This window comes from Chiloscyllium plagiosum, chromosome 4, assembly GCF_004010195.1.
Source record: "Chiloscyllium plagiosum isolate BGI_BamShark_2017 chromosome 4, ASM401019v2, whole genome shotgun sequence".
NCBI classification, from domain to species: Eukaryota; Metazoa; Chordata; class Chondrichthyes; order Orectolobiformes; family Hemiscylliidae; genus Chiloscyllium; species Chiloscyllium plagiosum.
In genome coordinates, this window is record NC_057713.1 from 107,828,322 (window position 1) to 107,851,893 (window position 23,572).

At 39.0% G+C, this 23,572-nt stretch overlaps 1 protein-coding gene across 29 annotated transcripts in view; it reads left to right on the plus strand.

The window, feature by feature from the left end:
* clasp2 (cytoplasmic linker associated protein 2) overlaps window positions 1-23,572 on the plus strand; it is a 320,784-nt gene that overhangs the window by 146,881 nt on the left and 150,331 nt on the right. For all 29 annotated transcript variants that reach the window (XM_043688884.1, XM_043688883.1, XM_043688861.1 and 26 more), the window contains 5 exons: window positions 4,817-4,876; window positions 7,032-7,109; window positions 8,140-8,307; window positions 16,301-16,350; window positions 20,809-20,973. In XM_043688884.1, coding sequence (XP_043544819.1) covers window positions 4,817-4,876; window positions 7,032-7,109; window positions 8,140-8,307; window positions 16,301-16,350; window positions 20,809-20,973 — 521 coding nt within the window. The remainder of the gene's footprint in view (window positions 1-4,816; window positions 4,877-7,031; window positions 7,110-8,139; window positions 8,308-16,300; window positions 16,351-20,808; window positions 20,974-23,572) is intronic.

Genomic DNA, 23,572 nt, shown 5'->3' on the forward strand with positions numbered 1-23,572 from the left:
CACCTCACCTGTGATTATCGATGAAACAAATATCTCAGCAAGAGGCCCAGCAATCACTTCTCTAGCTTCCCACAGAGTTCTCGGTTACACCTGATCAGGTCCTGGGGATTTATCCACTTTTAACCATTTCAAGGCACCCAGCACTTCCTCCTTTGTAATCTGGACATTTTGCAAGATGTCACCATCTATTTCCTTACGGTCTATATCTTCCATTCCTTTTCCACAGTAAATACTGATGCAAAATATTCATTTAGTATCTCTCACATTTTCTGTGGTTCCACACAAAGGCTACCTTGCTGATCTTTGAGGGGCCTTATTCTCTCCCTAGTTACCCTTTTGTCCTTAATATATTTGTAAAAACCCTTTGGATTCTCCTTAATTCTATTTGCCAAAGCTATCTCATGTCCCCTTTTTGCCCTCTTGATTTCCCTCTTAAGTATATTCCTACTTTCTTTATACTCTTCTAAGGATTCACTCGATCTATCCTGTCTATACCTAACATATGCTTCCTTCTTTTTCTTAACCAAACCCTCAATTTCTTTAGTCATCCAGTATTCCCTATACCTACCAGTCTTCCCTTTCACTCTAACAGGAATGTACTTTCTCTGGATTCTTGTTATCTCATTTCTGAAGGCTTCCCATTTTCTTGCCGTCCCTTTCCCTGAGAACATCTGCCTCCAATCAGCTTTCGCAAGTTCTTGCCTAATACCGTCAAAATTGGCCTTTCTCCAATTTAGAACTTCAACTTTTAGATCTGGTCTATCCTTTTTCATCACTATTTTGAAACAAATAGAATTATGGTCGCTGGCACCAAAGTGCTCCCCCACTGACACAGTCACCTGCCCTGCCTTATTTCCCAAGAGTAGGTCAAGTTTTGCACCTTCTCTAGCAGGTACATCCACCTACTGAATGAGAAAATTGTCTTGTACACACTTAAGAAAGTCATCTACATCTAAACCTTTAACACTATGGCAGTCCCATTCAATGTTTGGAAAGTTAAAATCCCCTATTATTCTTACAGATAGCTGAGATCTCCTTACAAGTTTGTTTCTCAATTTCCCTCTGATTATTGAGGGGTGTATAATACAATCCCAATAAGGTGATCATCCCTTTCTTATTTCTCAGTTCCACCCAAATAACTTCCCTGGATGTATTTCCAGGAATATCCTCCCTCAGTACAACTATAATGCTATCCCTTATCAAAAATGCCATTCCCCCTCCTCTCTTTCCTCCCTTTCTATCCTTCCTGTAGCATTTGTATCCTGGAACATTCAGCTGCCAGTCCTGCCCATCCCTGAGCCATGTTTCCATAATTGCTATAATATCCCAGTCCCATGTTCCTAACCATGCCCTGAGTTCATCTGCCTTCCCTGTTAGGCCCCTTGCATTGAAATAAATGCAGTTTAATTTATTAGTCCTACCTTGTCCCTGCCTACCCGGACTGTTTGACTCACTTCTGTTCTAAGCTGTACCCGTCTCAGATCGATCTCTTTCCTCAGTATCTCCCTTGGTCCCACACCCCCACCTTACTAGTTTAAATCCTCCCAAACAGTTCTAGCAAATTTCCCTGCCAGTATATTAGTCCCCTTCCAATTTAGATGCAATCCGTCCTTCTTGTACAGGTCACTTCTACCCCAAAAGAGATTCCAATGATCCAAAAATGTGAATCCTTCTCCCATACACCAGCTCCTCAGCCATGTATTCATCTGCTCTATCCTCCTATTCCTGCCCTCACTAGCTCGTAGCACTGGGAGTAATCCAGATATTACTACCCTTGAGGGCGTCCTTTTTAAATTTCTGCCTAATTCTCTGTAATCTCCCTTCAGAGTCTCAACTTTTTCCCTTCCAATGTTGTTGGTTCCAGTGTGGACAGTGACCTCCTGCTAGCCCCTCTTCCCCGTGAGAACATTCTGCACCCTCTCTGAAACATCTTTGATCCTGGCACCAGGGAAACAACACACCATTCTGCTTTTTCTCTGCTGGCCACAGAAACGTCTGTCTGTACCTCTGACTAGAAAATCCCCGAACACAATTGATCCCTTGGAAGCCGACGTACCCACTGTTGCATTAGAGCCAATCTCAATACCAGAAACTTGGCTGTTTGTGCTACGTTCCCCTGAGAATCCATCACCCCCTACATTTTCCAAAACAGCATACCTGTTTGAAATGGGTATATCCACAAAAGACTCTTGCCCTCGGTGCCGACCTCTCTCACCCTTCCTGCAATTAACCCATCTATGTGACTGTATCTGTGACTTTTCCCCCTTCCTGTAACTGCCATCCATCACATACTGTTGCTGTTGCAAATTCCTCATCGCTTCTTTCTGTCTCTCCAACTGATCCACTCAATCTGATAAGATTCGCATCCAACAGCATTTATGGCAGATATAATCTGCAGTAACTCTTAAACTCTCTTTAAACTCCCATATCTGACAAGAAGTAGATATCACTGCAAAGGCCATTTTTGCTTCTTCACAATCTACAGACCCAGAAAATAACACTGTCTTCTTCCTCTACAAACACTGCCCCAGATTAAATTAATAGCTATGGCTTAAATTTTAAGTTTAATCAAGACACTTATCTCCAAAAACATATAATCAAGAAAGAATCCACTATACTAACTACTGCAGCCTTTATCTTGGACAGACTTAAAACAACAATTAACTTATCTGATTCTGTGCTGTGAACTTCGCCCAACAGTTCCTCCAAGATTAGTTGTGAATTTCACTGTTTGTTAATTTTCCCAGATGCACTCCGATGTCCAGCGATACATGAATTCAAACAGCAAAGGCGGTAACTGTGCAGGTTTTCTCTCTCTCTCTCTCTCTCTCTGTCTCTCTCTCTCTCTTGCACTGTCCTCACCATGTGCTTCCTTTGTCTGCTCTTCTCCCTTTCAAATTGTTGTTGTTGGACTTTTTTTTTCCAAGGTTCCAAAACAATGCAACAGCATATAAAACAGTAATTGCTGCTCCTGGAATTTGAGGAAATCACCTCCAACACCTAAAATACCTCAAAAAAAGGAGCAGCTCTTCCAGCCAGAAAGTATTCCTGTCCTCCATCTTGGATTACCCAGAATAGCTGTTTTTGTATGTGTACTCTAGCCATAGCCCTAGTTGCTCTCTGTTTCTGTTTCCAGATATGAAATATGGTGTCCACATTTCAAAAGCCTATCCCTGTTCCCAGCTGGGAGTGACCTTGGACTAGTTATCGTAAAACCTACAATTCTGCAGAGAGCAGGACGTAAAGTATAACTGTGTCCAGGCACTTTTGGTTCTGTTCAATGTTAGCTGGTGGATTTTCTGTAGCTTATTGTTTTAGTTCCCTGTTTAAAATAGTGCTTAGTCCATGTTAGTTTTCCTTTGTTTGTTACAATAATGTTCTCAAAAAAATTAAAATCTTGTCTTGCGAGATTTAGAAAAGTCACTGAGAATTCATACATTTTGTATTTGTTATCAGCCTCTATGGAAATTGTATTTTGAAGGATGCAAAACCACAGTCAGGTATCATGTACACTGGAATTTGTCAGCATTTAAATAAACAAGATTTCACGTTTGGTTTTATTGTATTTGTTGAAACGTTAATATAGTTATGTCTATTGCTTAAATGTTTCTTGGAATAGAGTATCTGTCTGTGAATGACATGCAACAGTTAACAAAGATCAACTTAAAGGCCATGGCAGAAAACTAAAAATTATGTTGAAATGTGGCAACTGAAAAGATAGAAATTGTTGAGATATTAGACCTACGTATGAAACTGGAGCAACAGCAAAATAATCCAGATTGCACACAGTTCGAGTTAACTCGAATTCAGTTGCAAATAAAACAACTGAATTTGACAGCAGAAGAGCAGAAAAGAAAGAGAAATCAAATGAAAACCTGAATTTCCAAAGAGAGTAGAAGGAAAGTAGTGTGAAAATTTGAATTCTGATTTCAAATGGAAGGAAAAGCGAATTTCAGAGAGTAAATGAGCAGGAAAACATTGCTTTTTGAAAACTGTAAGCAAAACAAAATTTAAAGAGAAACCTCCATTCCAGAAAGAAGAGGAAGCAAGGAAATTTGATCTCAAAGAAAAACTGAGATTACACAAATAAGGAGTAGCAGAGAAATTTACATATATACAACACTGGTGGGATGTTCAAGAGGAGAAAATGTTCATTTCTGACCATAGAAGTGCCTCACAACTGCCAGGAGATATTTGACCAGGAATGAACAAAGTTACTTGTAATTTCAGTAATACAAGTATTTTCAGTAAATACAGAGTGTGAAAAGGATTCTACTTGAAGCCCAGAAAGTTTAATATTAAACTTGATTGTTGTGATGTATTCTTTCAATAAGGTTTCCTAATTAAAACAAATTGCTGTGAGCTTAGGCTGCAATGCATAGCAATGACATTAAAATACACTTTTTTTTGCCTAACACTATTTAGAACAATGTAATGGGTGACCTATTAGTCAAATATATTTGCTAACTTTGGTCTATACTGTTGCAGTAAGGCAAGAAAGGAAACAGATTATAGTTTGAAAGACCACATGAGTTTTTTGAATGAGAACAGAATGTTGGAAAAACTTGAGGAATAGGCATATTTCAAGTTTTCTTTTGCTACACTTGTGAGCAGAATCCCTGCAAGCAATTGACTATGTGTATACTTATCTAGCACGTAATTAAAATGGCCAGATGTTAACCTATATATGTTATCTGCATCTATTTCACTCAAATAATTTTTGTTGTCCTAAAATTCCAACCAAAAGTTTGAGGTCAGCTTACAAACTCTTGTTGGTTTCATTTGTACATGACTAACTTTTTCATATTTTTTTCAGACGCTGTTATGAATTTTTAGATTTGTTGCTGCAGGAGTGGCAAACACATTCCTTGGAAAGGTGAGTTCATATGTAAGAAATTCAAAAAGTGGCATTTGTATATCTATATAACGTGGCGGAGGAATAAGAAGTCAGGTGTGGAAGAAAGTAATAAATACTCTAATACTTTGGGTATCTTTTTTCCAAGACTATTTGTGTCTTCTATTTGGAAACACATCATGATTATTATGAGGTGTCATAGAGATAATAGGTGTGTTCAATATTGTAAGAAAAAAAATTGATTATGTTTGGACCTCTACACTCAGTAAAGCAGTGTCATGCTTTATGACATCTGTGAACTTTCCCATGGGATCTCGACTATGCCAGCAAAGCCAGTGTTTGTTGTGCATCCCTAATTGTTTTTGAGATGATAATGGTGATCCACTCTTGAATTCCTAAAGCCTGCAGCAAAGGGAGTGCGGTCATATAGAATTTGAACTCATTTTTGTGATTATTGAGGGGGAACGCAGGTTGATCTTGTTCTCATTTTGATGTTCACACCACTTGTAGGCCTAGTCTGACAGAAATGTACTTCAAAACTTGTATAGTTTGATCAGCTTTGGAAATACTTGACCATCTCTCGGTGATAGGTATTTGTCTTGTCAAGGTATCATTCTATGCCATACTGATGTGCTGATATTTGCAAACAGACTTAAACATGAGTTAAGGTTGTAACAATTTATATAATCTAACTGAATATTTTGTACATAAACATAATTTTATTTTCTATTTATATACTTTGTTGTTGCATCTAAGGTTCATCTCAAAAGTGAATTCTCAATTTAATGAGCATTCGGCAATCTATTACAATGCTTCAAAATCTCATTTTTCTAATGAACATGAACCCTGGTCCCTTGTTTTATTTTAATTTCCTGTGCAATATATAATAATCCCCTCCCCCACTCACCCATTGTATTCTATGTTGCTTTCTCCCCACCCCCACCCTCTTCTAGCTTATCTCTCCACGCTTCAGGCTTACTGCCTTTATTCCTGATGAAGGGCTTTTGCCCGAAACGTCGATTTCGCTGCTCCTTGGATGCTGCCTGAACTGCTGTGCTCTTCCAGCATCACTAATCCAGAATATAATAATTGATTGGCCAATGCATAAAACTTGGCTGAGGTTTTACCACAGTTTCTAAAGTTGGTTAAAATGCAAAGGATGAACGCATATCAAGTAAAGTTGAAAGATGGAAATTCAACATTATAAATATTTCTCCATTTAATTTCAGTAAAAATTTAGTTATACTAGTTTCAATGCTTATTACCAATTTAGTTACTACAGAAAGGTTTTAAAGGTTTTGGGTGGCACAGTGGTTAGCACTGCTGCCTCACAGCGCCAGAGACCCGGGTTCAATTCCTGCCTCAGGCGACTGACTGTGTGGAGTTTGCACATTCTCCCTGTGTCTGCGTGGGTTTCCTCCGGGTGCTCCGGTTTCCTCCCACAGTCCAAAGATGTGCAGGTCAGGTGAATTGGCCATGCTAAATTGCCCGCAGTGTTAGGTAAGGGGTAAATGTACGGGTGTGGGTGGATTGCGCTTCGGCGGGTCGGTGTGGACTTGTTGGGCCGAAGGGCCTGTTTCCACACTGTAATGTAATGTAATGTAATCTAATCTAATCTAAACATAGAACCTTATTGAAGAAATCAGCTAGGTTTTTTCAGCTCGGATTCCTGCATTCACAGCATTTGATCAGTGATTGTGAAAAAATAAACAGGTTGTGTGACTGCAGTTTGTATCAGAAAGCCGTTTGTCTTTAAAGATGAATTTTACCTGCAGAAATGTGATTTTTGTTTGTTAAATGATCTCTTGAGCTCCCCATATTATTTTCTGTTCAGTATATTATCTCAGTCATGGCAACTCTGACTGCATATCTTTGTTAGTGCTGTTGTATGATGAGGCACACACAGGTGATTTTTCAGGGTTCCACGGTGGTTGTTTTCTCCCCTCTTTCTTTGCTTGATTCCAACATTGACAGCATGGTGAATAATGTGATCAGTGATTGTGAAAAATAAACAATATTCATTTGGAACAATATTGTGATGGTAAACTTGTTAATTAGCCAATACAATCAGAATAGATGGGTTTTACCTTGTATTAACACTTAAGCATTGAAATGATCACAATTTGTTGGTTTCAGATACTAACAGATGCATCATTATTTCCTGTATTTTGCTTAGACATGTGACTGTTCTGGTGGAGACAATCAAGAAAGGCATTTCGGACGCTGATGCAGAAGCAAGACTGGAAGCTAGAAAGTATGGAACTAATGCGTAGCTTATTAAATTTTCAAAACAAGACAATAAGTTTGCTTCAGATTAAGATTCAGTCCTTTATTGATTAATCCTTTGTACCTATGTAATGCACAGAGAAGGTAACTATAAAGTAGAACTCTAACGATGATCAACAATGATGTTCAGTCATACAAACACTTGGTTTAACAAATATAAGTCTGTTTAATATACTGCAATTCAGCACATTGAACACACAGTTGTTCGGTTAAAAACCTCTTGCTATACTATTGCCCCGAGATTGCTTTTTACGTTATTATTAAGTTCTATTCGTGGTTTTTAAAAAATATATAATATTGTGGTTCTAATTCATACAAAACTGAAAACCTCAATTTTGTTTCCAGATCCTTGCTATGTGGGTTAATTCACTCAGGCAATAATTGGGGCACTACAATTAGCTTCAGTCATTGAGTTTAAGAGAAGAAAATTAAGCCAGGATTCTATTATGCAATGTCTCTTGCTTAAAAAGGTTAAGGTTTATTTCTTTGAGAACAATGGTTAGCTCAGCTGTGCTTTCTCATTATAAACAAACAGCTTGTCAAACGTCGCCTTAACTCATGCACTCGAATGGCAACTCGAGTGAAGTACAGTAGGGCTGTCAGAGCCTGTGTAACAATACTGAAAACCTACTGAAACCATAAAGCAGGAGAAAATGGATTAAGGGGATAAGTTCATTTTACTTCATGGTTTTCAGTGAATTCTAGTCTTTAATTGCCATTAAAGATATAAGTTTAACAAATTTTTTAGTTATTAACACATTAAGTAAATCAAAGTAATAATGTAAATCAGAATCTGGCTGTTCATTTTCAAAGAATTATTGGCTGGAGCAATAGGTAATAAGGTATTTGTATTTGATTATTTGTAGCTTTCATATTGGACTTTGATTTTTTTTTCACAGAAATTAGTTAGTTAGAGGCTATCTAACATTGCTTACAGATGAGCACCAGAAGTTCCTTCCAACTACTAAAACTTGTGATGTTTAATTTTTTTTGCATAGAACTTATTGGAGTCTTCGAAACCATTTTCCTGCAGAAGCTGATGCGTTGTACAATTCGTTGGAGCCTTCCTATCAAAAAAGTTTTCAGGCTCACCTGAAGAGTTCCACTAGTGCTGCATCTCTTCCTCATTCGGATCGGTCTTCTTCCAGCTCACAAGAGAGCCTTAAGTATGAAAGCATTATATTCAAATTATCTTCCAGATAATAAATAACTGCCTAGCCCAGAATCCTTTTATTATTCATAATGAATTACTTCCAGAAGATTTAATTGTCGATAGGTTACTGGTGAAGGTGACAGATTGAGTATGTTACTGGCCTGCCTCTGTGCTGTTGCTTGGAAACTGTGGTCAGTGGAACTCTGACACCTACAGGCTCAAATTGAATTTTATATTGAACCCCAATAGTGGCGAAATATGTGTTCAAAACAGAATTTAAACGAAAGTTCTGGACAAAAATCATTTGGAATTTTTTTCATTGACGGTTATAGCATCTTTTAATTATAGCATCTATAATTAGATTGAAAGAGTAGAAGGGTTATAGACGGCCAAAGTGAGTGCAGAGGAACTGAAACATCATTGTGGGAGAGGTTCTGTCTTTCTAGACTGACTACTGAGTTGGACAAAGAAAAATGCACATCTGGTGAGATAGATGTTCCTCAGTGCAATAACGGTGCTTGAAAAATACTGAAGTAAGCATGCAGAGTTGAAAGGCATCTGCTGTGAGGGCAGGAGGGGCATCATAGATAAAATGCCGAAGTCACAGGGCAGAGGATGGGGTAAATATCATTATTTAAGACTGACAAGTCCTGAATTTTCAAGAATTAAACGTTGAAGAAAAAATGTTGCCGGGAATGGAGGATTAGCGTTATAAGAAGAAGCTGGAATAGACTGGGACTTTTTTTCATTGGTGTATAGGAGGTTGAGGAGTGACCTTATAGAAGTTTATAAAATTATAAGGGGTATATATAAGGTGAATGGCAGGTGTCTTTTCAAGCCTAGGAGGCATATTTGTAAGGTGAGAGGAGAAAGATTTTAAAAAGACATTAGAGGCAACTTTTTTACACAGTGTGTGGTTCATATGTGGAATGAACTTCCAGCGGAAGTGGTAGATGCAGGTACAGTTATAACATTTAAAAGACATTTGGATGACTACATGAATAAGAAATGTTTGGAAGGATATGGGCCAGCGCAGGCAGGGAGTACTAGTTTAGTTTGGAATTATGGTCAGCGTGAACTGGTTGGTCTGAGAAATCTGTTTCTGTGCTGCATGACTATGTAAAATAGTTCACATTTATCAAAGTCTCAGTTTTTTTTTTGGCAAATACTCTGAACTATACACATTCCTGATTTGAACTACATCACTGTTCCTTCACTGCTACTAGGTTAAAAAATTTGCGTTTCCCTTCCAAACTCTGTATGTGTGCCTTCGACCACCTTCTCAATAGAAATTAGAGATGGGCAACAAATTTGGGCCTTGCTAATGACAAACCCATCCCATCAACAAATAACAAAGCACCCCTATTCTACTGGGTCTGATTTTATTATTTTTCCAGTGGTCACAATTCTAAAATAATGAAGTGAATCTACATTTTTAAAATTTTACGATATAAATTGAGACCTTTTCTCAAAGCTTAGCAAGATGGGTTTTTTTGTAATTGTACAGACATCGATTTGTTACTGAATGTAAAACTCGTTTTATGAATTTGAGGAGGCTGGAATACATGAATTATGAACTGAAGTAGGCCATTTGGATGCTCAAACCTGTCTCTTCACTCAGTAAGGTCAGGGTTGATCTATTTATGTCTTGAATTCAACATTCCTGTCTTTCCCTGCTGACTGTAGATTCTTATTGGCAAGGGAATCCGTCTGCCTTGGCCCTAAATATACAATAATTCTGCCTGTAACACCATCTAAGCCAAAATGTTCGAAGTCAAACAACCTTGTAAATTATAAAAAAATTCCACTCCTCTGTGCCCTGAAAGGGCAAGCTGTTTAAAATAAATAGTGCCCCCTAGTTCCAGATTCAACCAAAAGAGAAGCATCCTTTGCATAATGACTTTGTCATGACACGTCAGGATCTTATACATTTCAGTCAAGTCACCACTCACTCTCCTAAACACACATGAAAATTAGCTCAGTCTGTGCAACCTTTACTCATAAGAGGTTGTTCCAGGTATCATCATCTAGAAAACCTCTTCTGAATCACCTTGCATTTATATTCTTTCTTAAGGTTGGAGACAAAAACTAAACATGGTATTTGAAATGTAGCCTCACTAACTCTTAATATAACGGAAACATAACATCCTTACCTTTGTGCTTAATTTTTCCTGCCAAAGTGAACAACTTCACACCCTTCCACAATATACTCCCATTTATTGGATGTTTGCCCACTTACTCTGCCTATCTGTCCCACCTGCAATTTGTTTCTTTACTTTGCTGCCTGTCTTTGTATCATCTTCAAATTTAGCGAATACATTTTCACTCCCTTCATTTAAGTGATGATATAATTTGTAATGTGGTAAGGTCATAGCATTTCATCATGTGGGACTCCATTCATCATATGCTGCCACCAGTAAAAAGCTAGTTGTCTCTTTAATGTAACTAATCTTTTATCCATATTAACATGTTATCCATACTCAAAACCATTTCCATCTAAAAGCGAAAGGGCAGAAGATAGACGGGAACATCACCACCTGCAAGGTCCCCCCCAAGCCACTCACCATCCTGATTTGAAAACATATTGACATTCCTTTATTGCCATTCCTTCAGTGTTGCTGAGTCAAAATCCTGTAACACACTCCCTAATAGCATTGTGGGTTGAGACACACACACAGACTGCAGCAGTTTAAGAAAGCAACTCGCTACCACCTTGCACAATTATATGTCTTTTCCTTAGTTTGATACTTTCCTCAACTTACTTAGTTAACCACAGATGGTAGGTCCTCACCTTCAAATTATTTTTTGTCATTGAGCATGTACTTATTGAGTACCATAGCAAAGTTACAGGAAAGAACAAAGCCATTCAACCCATTGTGTTTTCCTTTAAATGTCTGCTTCTGCTTCTCTGTTGATTTATCCACTGGCTTATTTGCCTATTCACTTCAGGCAGCCCAGCTTTGTACCCCCGTAGTTCCTCTTCGAGTTTAAACCATTATCCTTAAAGCCACTGTTCTCCCTTTCAACTGAATATAAAATTCAGTCGTATTGTGTTTGCTGCCCATAGAGTGCCTTTAATCTAAGATCATTAATTAATCTTGTCACACGACACAATACCATGCCTGTTATAACCTACTGTCTGGTCAGTTCCAGAACTTGCTGCTTTAACAAACTATATCGAAAGTGTTTTATGAAAGCCTCATCCAGGTGACTGTTTATTTCCGCCTCTTTATCACCAGGGGACAATTTTTTTTTCTATACTTCATCCAACATTAATACTAATGTTAGTGGGTCTGTACACCACCACTACTAGTGAGTTCTTTTCCCTACTATTTCTTTTTCCACCCAAAATGTTTCGATGTCCCAATGTCTGAAACCATGGTCATCTTCAAGTATTGCACAAATACCATCCTTGACGAATAGTGCTACCCCTCCAACTTTGCCTAGCTTTCCATTGTTTTTGAATGCCATATACCATTCAATATTATGGACTCTGTTCTTGTCATCATGCAACTACATCTTCATAATGGCTACCAGATAATTTTCACTAAATCCAGTGTGAACTGTTGATTTGTTTGCTTAGCCGCAAATGCTATCTGCATTCATTTACAAAGCCATTAGTTTAGTCTTTTTGTCAAGTTTGTCATACTTCCCTAGGAAGCGTGCTGGAAGTCAAGCTCCAATATTCCCAAAGTCATCACAAAAATAGATTTTATCAAAGCATGCAAAATTCCTCAATGTACTTTATAAAAAAATACCCAGGTTATTAGAAAGCATGGACTAGGGTTCTGCACTTAACTGGAATTACTGTTTACGGGTAGTTCTTGTATAACGTGATGGTTGCCTTTTGTATAAACCCACATTACAGAAAAATCGTGCTTTAAAAACAGTGTTTAATAGTACTCAGTTGCTGATGTAATCACTTAACAGCCAAACATGTTTTAAAAGTTCATACTTCAGAAACAGCATTCCCATTTTATCAATCACGTTATAGCGACTTCATGTTAACGAAACATGTTATAACAGAATGACCTATGTCACAAATAAGTAGACTCTATCAACAGGCAAACAACTGTGAACTGCCAATATATAACTGTACTAGTTATAACTCTAGACCCCTTATAAAAGTCCCTGTACACATACATGCAGACAGACAAAAAAGGTGTTCTGGAATGACTGGGAAGATAGTTCACTGGCCCCTGTCCACAGAGTTTGTTGGGATTGTTCTTTTGATTGCCAAGACATGCAGTTCATCAGTCTGTCTTCACAAACTACTTAGCACATCCTTGCAGGGGGACGGACTGACTAGTTCACAAATTGCAAAGTCTGGTAATTACTCGTTGAAAATAAACTGGCTTTCTTTTGGTTTTGGGTACCTTTTACTGTAGAAGGAGAGAGAGAGAGTGAGACGCACCACCACCTTTTGGAGGTCAGAAGTCTTCAGGCCATATTGTTCACACTCCCAAACTGTTCAATTATCTAATTGCTGGCAAGTAAAACACGTATGTCAAGGACAACTTGTCAACATGTGACAACCCAGTTAGCTGCTTGTTGCTGGCCAATTCTCAATTTGTACATATTCCCGAATGCCAACCTGCCTGCAGTATCCATCCCCCACTGCTTTGACAAGCAGCAGTGTAAGCAGCACTCAGAATGAGTGTCAGTAATTTTCTTTTAAAAAGTACAGCAATCCACAATTCTTATTCTTCTTTAAAATAGTCCTTTTCCTCAATCAATAATACAAAAAAAGTTTAAAAATGCAAAATAATACTGAATACTTGTGTTCCAGAACATGCCACATCTGTAGCCAGGCTGCTGCACGACAGTTAAAACACTGGCATCAACCCAACAATGTGGAAAATTGTACAGGTAATTTCAGTACGTGAAGAGCAGGATAAATCCAATTCGGCCAGTTTTCACCCCATCAGTCTGTTTCGGTCATTGGTAAAACGATGGAAAATATGATTGACAGTGCCATCAAACAGCACTTACGAACAATAACTTGCTCACTGACATTCTATTTGGGTTCTGACAGGCCCACTGAGCTCCTGACCTTATTACAAAATCCGATAGTTGTCTTGGTTCAAATGTTGACAAAAGAGATGAGTTCCAGTGGTGAGGCGAGAGTAAATACCCTTGACATCAAGGCTACGTTTGACTACATGTGGCATCAAAGATCCCCAGCAAACCTGGGGTCAATGGGAATCACAGGAAGCCTCTCCACTAGTTGGAGTCATAACTGGCACAAAGGAAGATGATTGTGGTTGTCAAAGGTCAGCTACCTCAACTCCAGTGCATCTTTGCAGGAGTTCCTCAGGTAGGTATTTTCCTAATCCACCTCTTCAGAGATATTATGACATAACGTCTGGAGAAGGTAGGGCTTGAAGGCCCAGAGTTCCCCACGGCACTGTCCTAGGCCTAACCATTTTCATCCGACTCATCAATGACCTTCCCTTTATCATAAGGTCAGAAGTAGGGATGTTCACCGTTGGTTGTACAATGTTCAGTACCATTCACGACTCCTCAGATGCTGAAGCAGTATTTTCCAAATGCAGTAACATCTGGACAATATCTAGATATTTGATAAGGTATAAAACATTAGGCTACTTAATATGGGAAGTGCCCATGGTGGTGGGAGAAGTATACCAGCATTGATAGAGGTTTGGCTAACTAATGGAGGACAGAGATTTGGGATAAGGGCGGCATTTTCAGGTTGCAATCCTGTAACTCGTGGCGTGCTACTGGGATCACTAGTGGGGCTACAATTATTAACAAATTTCTCTTTTGAAAGTCACAAACGAATATGCCTCGACAACTTTCATAGGTTATGTCTAAAAACAGAACACTCCATATACTGGAAACCTGAAATAAAAACAGAAAATGCAGAAAATACTTTGTAGGTCTGGCAGCAACTGTGACAAAAGAAGTAGTTCATCTTTTAAGTCTGTGACCTTTCATCAAAACCTCTTATCTCGTGTTCATTCTCACCTTTCTACAAATTCTACTTTTGATACGTTGACAAATTGTACAAGTAATTTCAATCTGACGAGTAATCAATGGGCCAAAATTAATACATTTCAGCATAATCTAACTGAGTCCTTCATCATAAAGGACAAAATGAGGAAATCATTCCACCAATGCATGTTTTTGGTGGTAATTTATCTGCTAGTGTTAAATTAGTTTGGCTGTTGAACTGTAAGGGCTGCATGTTGCCACCTCCAATACTGACACTTGGTGAATGTTAGCACTGTGCATCTTTTAAACCCAGGAATGTAATGCTGTATCTTGTCAGTGCTCAGACATTATGGCACTTTGCTCTTTGAAATTTTACATGTTGTTGAGTTCAGACAAGGTACAGCACTAATGCTTGTGAGTTCAGATAATGCACACCATAGATACTCCATACTACACTGTACTTAACAAAAACTGGGTTGAATTACTCATACGCTATGATATGGCCAGTTGCACCACCTGCTTTCTGTTGGTGTCACATTGTCATATGACATTGTAATTAACAAAAACAGTATATTTTGTTTCCATGTCCAGGCACTGAAAGTTAAGGAATGATAAGACAGAAGATATAGAAGCAGAAGTAGGCTATCCAGCCCCTCAAGTCTGCTCTGTGATTCAGTGAGATCATGGCTTTTTTGATAATCCTCAACTCTACTTTCCTGCCTTTTCCCTAATAATTCTCAATTCTCTTCCTGATTTTAAAAAAATCTGTCAGTCTCTCTCATGAATATACTTAACGACCCAGCCTCATCAGCCCTCTGTGGTAAGAAATTCCACAGATTCACAATCCTCCAACAGAAGAAAGTCTTTTTTAAATGTGCAAACCCTCTTTCTGAGATTATGCTTTCTGATCCTAGACTCTCCACAAGGGGAAACAATCTTTCCATTTCTACCCTGTCAAGTCCTCTAATCTGATCAAGAGTTTTAAAATGATAGTTGGAATTCAATGGAATAAACAGGAATAAACTATTTCCATTGATCAGGAAATCCAGAAGGAGACAGCACAATGTAGAAATTAAGAGTTAATCCATTCGAGTGAAATCAGGAGATACTCGTGTTAAAAGTGAAAGAAATATGGAACTCCTATTTCAAAAGCATTAAAATGTTCATTAATATCCATTTTCAAAACTGAGAACAACAGACTTTTGTTAGGTAGTAACAAGCTATATGAAAATAAGACATACTGGAAATGGAATTGGGATATAGATCAACCTTGATCTAATTAACTGTCTAGAGACAGAATGAACTATTTCTGTTCATTAGATTTTTTAATATCTCAAAATTTGACTAGCTAAAAATATTACAGCAAATAGCAAGAGCTTTTAGTGACAATTGTACAATTTGAACATATGTTAACAGAATTATCCAGCATGGACACAGTGTATTAGTAAGATCTGAATTGTGGAGGATTTGAAAGCACTCTTGTGTTCTATTTTAAAAAAAACTTGCTGTTTTTAAACTTTAATAATTTTTGTGATATTTAACTTTAATTGGCAGACAGAACTGGTTTCATTATTGATGGTGAGAAAAGTAAAAACGTCTATTGAATTTATGAAAATCAAATCATGTTTTTGATTTTGTAAAGACTACTTCCTGAGCTCTTTAGAGATTATAAAAATTTGAAACTGTATAGATGTGGATTTTTTTTGTCTGGTTTTGTAGTGTATTTGTTCAAATAAAAGTGCACAGTGATACATTCACCAATAGTGTGCTAAATCTTTATCTTATTATGTGTGAGTAAGTTGCACAATCCCAGCAAGTAACTGCTGTTCAGTAATTTTTTAAAAAGTGGGAATCCTAAAATTGCATTTCAACAAAATATATTTCAACTTTTTCAACTATGTTACAATTTAGCAACAATCTAATGGGAGTTATTTCTTTTTTGAAAGTGTTTAATGGAATAACATACTATGTGATGAAAGGAGCATGTGACAACTAGTCTGTATTCATTGTATTTCTTCTCTGGGTTGTAAGCAATTTTGCTTTCTTTCCAGCCGTGCCTTTCCTGCTAAATGGTCAGTCGCAGGTGGAAGTACATCAAGAGGTTAGTTTTGTGTTTAAATATTCAGAACTAAAATTGTAAACTATAGATGCTGGACGATATTTAATCAGAGATGATTGCTCAATAGCAATATTGTGGGTGGCACGGTGGCACAGTGGTTAGCACTGCTGCCTCACAGCGCCAGAGACTTGGATTCAATTCCCGCCTCAGGCGACTGACTGTGTGGAGTTTGCACGTTCTCCCCGTGTCTGCGTGGGTTTCCTCCGGGTGCTCCGGTTTCCTCCCACAGTCCAAAGATGTGCAGGTTAGGTGAATTGGCCATGCTAAATTGCCCGTAGTGTTAGGTAAGGGGTAAATGTAGGGATATGGGTGGGTTGCGCTTCGGCGGGTCGGTGTGGACTTGTTGGGCCGAAGGGCCTGTTTCCACACTGTAATGTAATGTAATCTAATCTAATCTAATCTAATCTAATCTAAATTACTGGCCTGGTAATCCAAACTGTACCAGCTGGTGGAATTTGAATTCCATTAATAAAATTTAGAATTGAAAGTGGTCTCAGGAATGGTGACCATGGAATTGTCTTTAGTTGTCATAAAAAAACCACGCTCATTCACTCAGGTCCTTTACTTTGTTTAGGCCACTTGTGATTCCAGGCAATATTATTGCCTTTCAACTATCCTCTCAAATGGATTAGCAAGCCATTCAGTTCAAGGGTGATAAAGGAAGCATACAGCGAGACCCACATCCATGAAAGGATAAACAAAAACATTTTTACTTTTTTCCCTTAAAAAAGTTGACCTCTTCCATCCTAACTGGATAGAATGACATTCTTGTCATTGTATGTTATACATTGGCCAGAATTACTTTGCTGGTCCGTATTGCAATACAAAAACTACTTTGCATTAATTTATTCTGGTGAAAATAAACCAAACTATCATTGGCATAAAAAGAAATTGAATCTTTCTCTTTTTATTTCCAGATCTTTTACTGTGTTCCTTTATACACAGTACGATTTTGCTTTTATTGCTTTAATCTCATTTTTATTTTCCTAATTTCTTTCTTGTTTTGTTCTACTGTTTCCTTGTTACTTTACTCATCTCAATTTTTTTGTTTAAAATGGACTTAGACTGCTTTGTTTCTTAGTTTTATTTATAGTTCATGCATCAAATCATCTGTTCAGACAATCCACTTTGCTTTAGCTCTTATTCTGTTGCCACTCTTGGAGTGCGAATTCATTTTGCTGTTTTGATCAATAAAATCACTACAAACTTTAAGATGTCATCAAAATTTGTTCATTTTTGAATAAGATTAAGTTAATAACTTATTTATATGCACTTACCATAATTTAGCCTCTGGAGCTGTATCAACACTCGTGAATCTCCCGTGTATTCCTTCCAAGACCCTATATTCTTTTAATCGTGTGGTGCCCAGAATTGTATGCAGTCTTGGAAATAGGACACAAGAAGACTTTATTTAACTATGGCAAAACTTCCTATCCTTTATATTTTACCCTTTATAACATTAACATTCCATTATCCTTTTTATTATTTTTGTACCTGATTACATTTCGATTATTCGTTATTCCAAAATTAACAACCTGGGAATAAGATGCTCTGGATTCCACATTTTCGTCCATTCATTTGATCTACTGATGCTGATAATTTTTAATTCCCAACTGGACTACTTCATATTCCGCCATTTCTTCTGTGATCATACTTGAATATATGGTTTTCATGTATTATCGAAGACATTGATAAGTAAATGCTTGGTATAGTAGCGTGGAACTTAAACATTACGGAAAAGAGACACAAAGTTGAAATTTTCTGTCTTTCACTTATCGAGTTGGAGCCAAGGTTTCCTCAAAATTTTCTTGCTGCTGTATGTAGACCACCTGCATTCAGGAGCAGAAGCCATGCATCAGCATGTTGATCGATATGCCTGGATGTTGGCTAGGGTCAAGAAACCAAACATTGAAGGGGAACACCAATTTATATAACATGAGAAGAGGGTGCTGATTGTTTGGGCTATGGTTGGCATGGAGATGCAGTGGATCAAATGTATACAGAAACATATTTCTTTCCTACATAGACAAGGTTTCTATTGAATATATGTAGCCTCTAGCACATGAACTACAAATCTGAGTGACAATCCAAAAACCTGGTTTCGAGCATAATTCTTAGCATAGTCTTGATTATTTGGCAAATGTTGTAAAATCGCAGAATCACACCTCGTGCACTGCGATGCCTCACTGGGGTAGTATGCTGGAAGTCCTTGTGATTCCTGGAGTCTTCACAAAGATTAAAAATATTGATTAATTTTAATCTATAATTAAAAAATTATTTCAGAATTCCCCAATTACACTCAGATGACAGGAGGCAAAGTCCATGCTTCTATACTTAACAATGCTAACTATTTATTACAAATAATTAGGTTCCAGCTACTGGTAAACAATTATGAAATATTGACAATTAACTGCTAGTTAAACACTAACCCCTTTATAAAACTTCCAGTCTGCACAAACACAGACAGGCACAACTGAAACATAGATGTTACAGGTGGAGGGAAGACCAAGAAGATAGTTCAGTGGTCCATGTTCACAGAATTCACTGAGGTAACCTTCTTGGCTTGTTAGGACTTGCTGTTCTTAATCTTGCATCACCAGGTACTTTCACAGAGTCACAGAGATGTATAGCACTGAAACAGACCCTTTGGTTCAACTCATCCATGCTGACCACATGTCCGAAATTAATCTAGTTCTGTTGCCAGCATTTGGCCCATATATCTCTAAACCCTTTCTATTCTGTACCAATCTAGATGCCTTTTAAATGTTGTAATTGTACCAGCCTCCTCCACCACTCCTGGCAACTCATTCCATATATGTACCACCATCTGCGAGGAAAAGTTGCCCCTTAAATCCCCTTTAAATCTTTTCCCTCTCACTTTAAACTTATGCCCTCTAGCTTTGGGCTCCCCTATCCTGGCAAAAAGGCCTTGGCTATTTAGTCTATCCATACCCCTCAAGATTTTACAAGCCTCTATATTGTAACCCCTTAGCCTCTGAAGCTTCAGGGAAAATAACCCCAGCCTATTCAGCCTCCCCTCTAGCTCAAGCCTCCAGCCCTGGAAACATCCTTGTAAATCGTTTCTGAACCCTTTCAAGTTTCACAACATCTTTCCTATAGTAGGGAGACCAGAGTTGAGCGCAGTGATTCGGCAACTTTTGGAATAATGTCCTGTACAGCCGCAACATGATATCTCAACTCTGATATTCAATGCACAATTTCACTTGCTTGCAGAAGACACAAAGTAACTGGTTCACACTTATCGAGACTGATTTATTGGTTAAGAGCCACAGCTACAGTAACTGATGAAGAAAAATAAGCTGAAAACCAAGAGTACTGTGGATGCTGAAAATCAGAAACAAAAACAGAAGTTGCTGGTAAAGCTCAGCAGATCTGGCAGCATCTGTGAAGAAAATTCAGAGGTAATGTTCCAGATCCAGAGACCCTTCCTCGGAACGGATATAATCTGAGGGTCACTGGATGCAAAACGATAATGTTGATTTCTCTTCACAGATGCTGCCAGAACTGCTAAGCTTTTCCAACTACTTCTGTTTTTGTAAGGGAAATAAGCTGACTGACTTTAGGATGAAGTATCTTTTACTGCAGAGAGAAAGGTCAGCTCCTTTAGTGTCGGAGATCTGCCTCTGACCCAAACGTTCACACTGTCAAGCTGCCACAGAGCTCTGCATTGGAACCTTGTCATCCCCAACAGGTCACCATTCCCCAGATCAATCAGCTATTTGTTGCTGACTGAATCTCCAATTGTGTATATCCTTTAGCTCCTCATCTGACACTAGATCCCCACCCTTAATTGCTAGTGTAAACACCACTAACATTGAATGTCAGATAATTTGCTTTTAAAATTTGCAGCAATCCTTTCCACAGCCCTTTGGTTTTTAAAACAGTCCTTTTTTCCATCTGAGTCACAATTAAAAATAAAGAAGAATAAAAACATTATGATTTTTAAGCGGTGAGTTCTGAATTTTGCAAAGATGGATTGTTTGCATATCATTGACTTGCTGCTCTTTTCATGTGGTTGTGGAGGTATATTGTTTGATATGGTCTATCAGACGTACAGCCTGCATACTTGGCACACCCATCACCTCAACTGTCACCTTAATTAAGGAAGTGTTAGATAGTGGCAGTTAGATATTCCTTTATGATATCCACCTAACCTGCACAACCTTTGGACGATGGGAGGAAACCACAGCACCCGGTGGAAGCCCATGCAGACACAGGGAGAACGTGCAGTGAAACAGGATTGATTCATTCCATCAGATAGTTCTTTTTATATTTGCTATTTATCTATGATATTTTTATTGTTTGCTCAACTTTGATGTTGACTTTTTTTGAAGCTTCAGAACTACTATTGTATTTGAACTTTTCTGTTCAATACATCTATTTATATTTAGGATCTTTCCCTTCCCTTGTATGTTTCAGTCCCAAGCAGCAAGTCTGCAGCTACCCCTGGTGGTTTGCAGCGTTCCAGAAGTGACATAGATGTGAATGCTGCTGCATCTGCAAAATCACGCCATGCCGCTGGACATGCAGCAACAAGCCGTTTAACTGCATCGAATGTTCCATCAGGAGCTTATGCTTCACTTGGTAAGATTGATTAGTTCAAAATTTTCTCCAAAGCTTTTGATCTCTGATAATCTTTAACTCCACTTTCCTGCCTTTTTCCCGACATCCCTTGATTCCCTTACTGATTTAAAAATCTGTCTATTTCACCCTTGAATATACTTAATGACTCCGCCTCAACAGCCTTCTGTAGTAAAGAATTTCAGATTCACAACCCTCTGAGAGAAGAAATTCTTCCTCATCTCTCTTTTAAATGTGTGACCACTTATTATGCTTTCATGCCCCATATTCTCCCACAAAGGAAATCAACCTTTCTGCATCCACCCTGTCAAGTCTCCTAAGAATTATGTATCTTTCAGTAATGTTGCCCCTCATTCATCTATGTTCTACTCAACCTCTCCTCTTAAGACCAGCGAGGCGATGGTCTAGTGGTATTATCACCAGACTATTTATCCATACATCCAGTTAATTCTCTAAGCACCTAATTTCGAATACCTCAATGGCAGCTGGTGAAATTTGAATTAAATTAGCAAAAATTTGCAATTAAGTGTGTAACAATGACCATGAAATCATTGTTGATCATAGAATCCCTACAGCGCATCAAGTCCGCATGGACCTTCCGAAGAGCATTTACCATGCCTAATATATCTAGCATGCATATCCCTCGACACTAAGGACAATTTAGCGTGGCTAATCCACTGAACCTGCACAATCTTTGGACTATGGGAGGAAACCACAGCACCCGGTGGAAGCCCATGCAGGGAGAGCATGCAAACTCCACACAGACAGTTAGTCAAGAACCTGAGTCCTTGGTGTTATGAGGCAGCCTACGGTGGTGTATTTGATGCCTTTTGGGGAAGGAAACTTTTCATCCTTATCTGGTCTGGCATAGATGAAACTCTAATTAACTGCCCTGTCAGCCATTAGGGATGGGCAAGAAATACTGACCTAGCCAGCCACGCCCATATCCCATGAATGAATAAAAGAAGTACCTCCACATCTGGCATCAATTCAGTGAACCGTCTTTGGACTGCTTCCAATATCTTTCCTGAGATCAGGGCCCAAAACTGTTCATAGTATTCCAGCTGTGGTCTAGCTAACAAAACTTTTCTAGTTTTTTTACCTCCATTCCCATTGAAATACAGGACACCATTCCATTTGTCTTTCTGGTTATTCAGTGAATTTGAATGCTAGCTTTCTGTGATTCTTGGATGAGGACTCGTAAATCCCCATGTTCTGTAGCTTCTACAGTCTTCTTGCATTTAAATAATATTCACCTCCTATTCTTCCCATCAAAGTGCATAACCTCAAATTTCCCCACATTAGATTCCATTTGCCATATTTGTGTTCACTTGTCTATATCCCTCTGCAGACTCTTTGTGGGCTGTCACCCTCACCACGTGCCTACCCACCTACTTTTATGTCATCCACAAGGTTGGCTATAATACATTAAGTTCCCTCACCCAAGTCATTAATATAATTGTAAATAATTGCCCCAGCAATGATCCCAATGGCACGCCTCTACTTATACGTTTCAAGCTTGAAAATGCCTCTCTTTATCCCAACTCTCTGTCCTGTACTATTTAACTAATCCTCCACTACATAGATGAGGCATCGCCTCATGCTCCCACAAGAAGGTTGAACAGTTCATCAACGCCTGAACACCTTCCACTCTGACCTCAGGTTTACCTGGCCCATCTCGGACATCTCCCCCTTCTTTCTGGACCTCTCCATTTCCGGCGACCGACTCAACATGGACATCTACTTCAAACCCACCAACTCCCACAGCTACCTGGACTACACCTCCTTCCATCTGCCTCCTGTAAAAATGCTATCCCTTACTCCCAATCCCTCTGCTTCCATCGAATCTGCTCCCAGGAAGACCAGTTCCACCATAGAACATCCCAGATGGCCTCCTTCTTCAAGGACCACAATTTCCTCTCCCATGTGGTTAACAATTCCCTCCAGCACATCATCTCACTTCCCACATCTCTGCCTTTGAACCCCACCCCTCCAACCACAACAAGGACAGAACCCCCTGTACCTCACCTTTCACCCCGCCAACTTCCAGATACAACTCATCATTTTCCACCAGTTCCACCACCTACAGACCCCTCCACCAGAGATATATTTCTCTCCTCACCCCTATCTGCATTCTGCAGAGACCATTCCCTCCGCAACTCTCTTGTTAGGTCCATGGACCCCACCAACTCTCCCTCCACTCCCGGCACCTTCCCTTGCCACCGCCTGCGCCTGCGCCTGCACCTCCCCCCTTACCTCTGTCCAAGGCCCCAAAGGATCCTTCCACATCCGACAGAGATTTTCCCGCACCTCCACGCACGTCATCTACTGTGTCTGTTGCTCTAAATGTGGTCTCCCCTGCATTGGGGAGACAGGACACCAACTTGTGGAATCTTTCCGAAAACATCTCTGGGACACATGCACTAAACAACCCCACGACCCTGTGGCCGAGTCCCCCTCCCATTCCACTAAGATCATACAAGTCCTCGGTCTTCTCCACCACCAAATTCTAGCCACCCAACACCTGGAGGGAGAAAGCCTCATCTTCTGCCTTGGGAACCTCCAACCACACAGAATCAATATTGATTTCACCAGTTTCCTC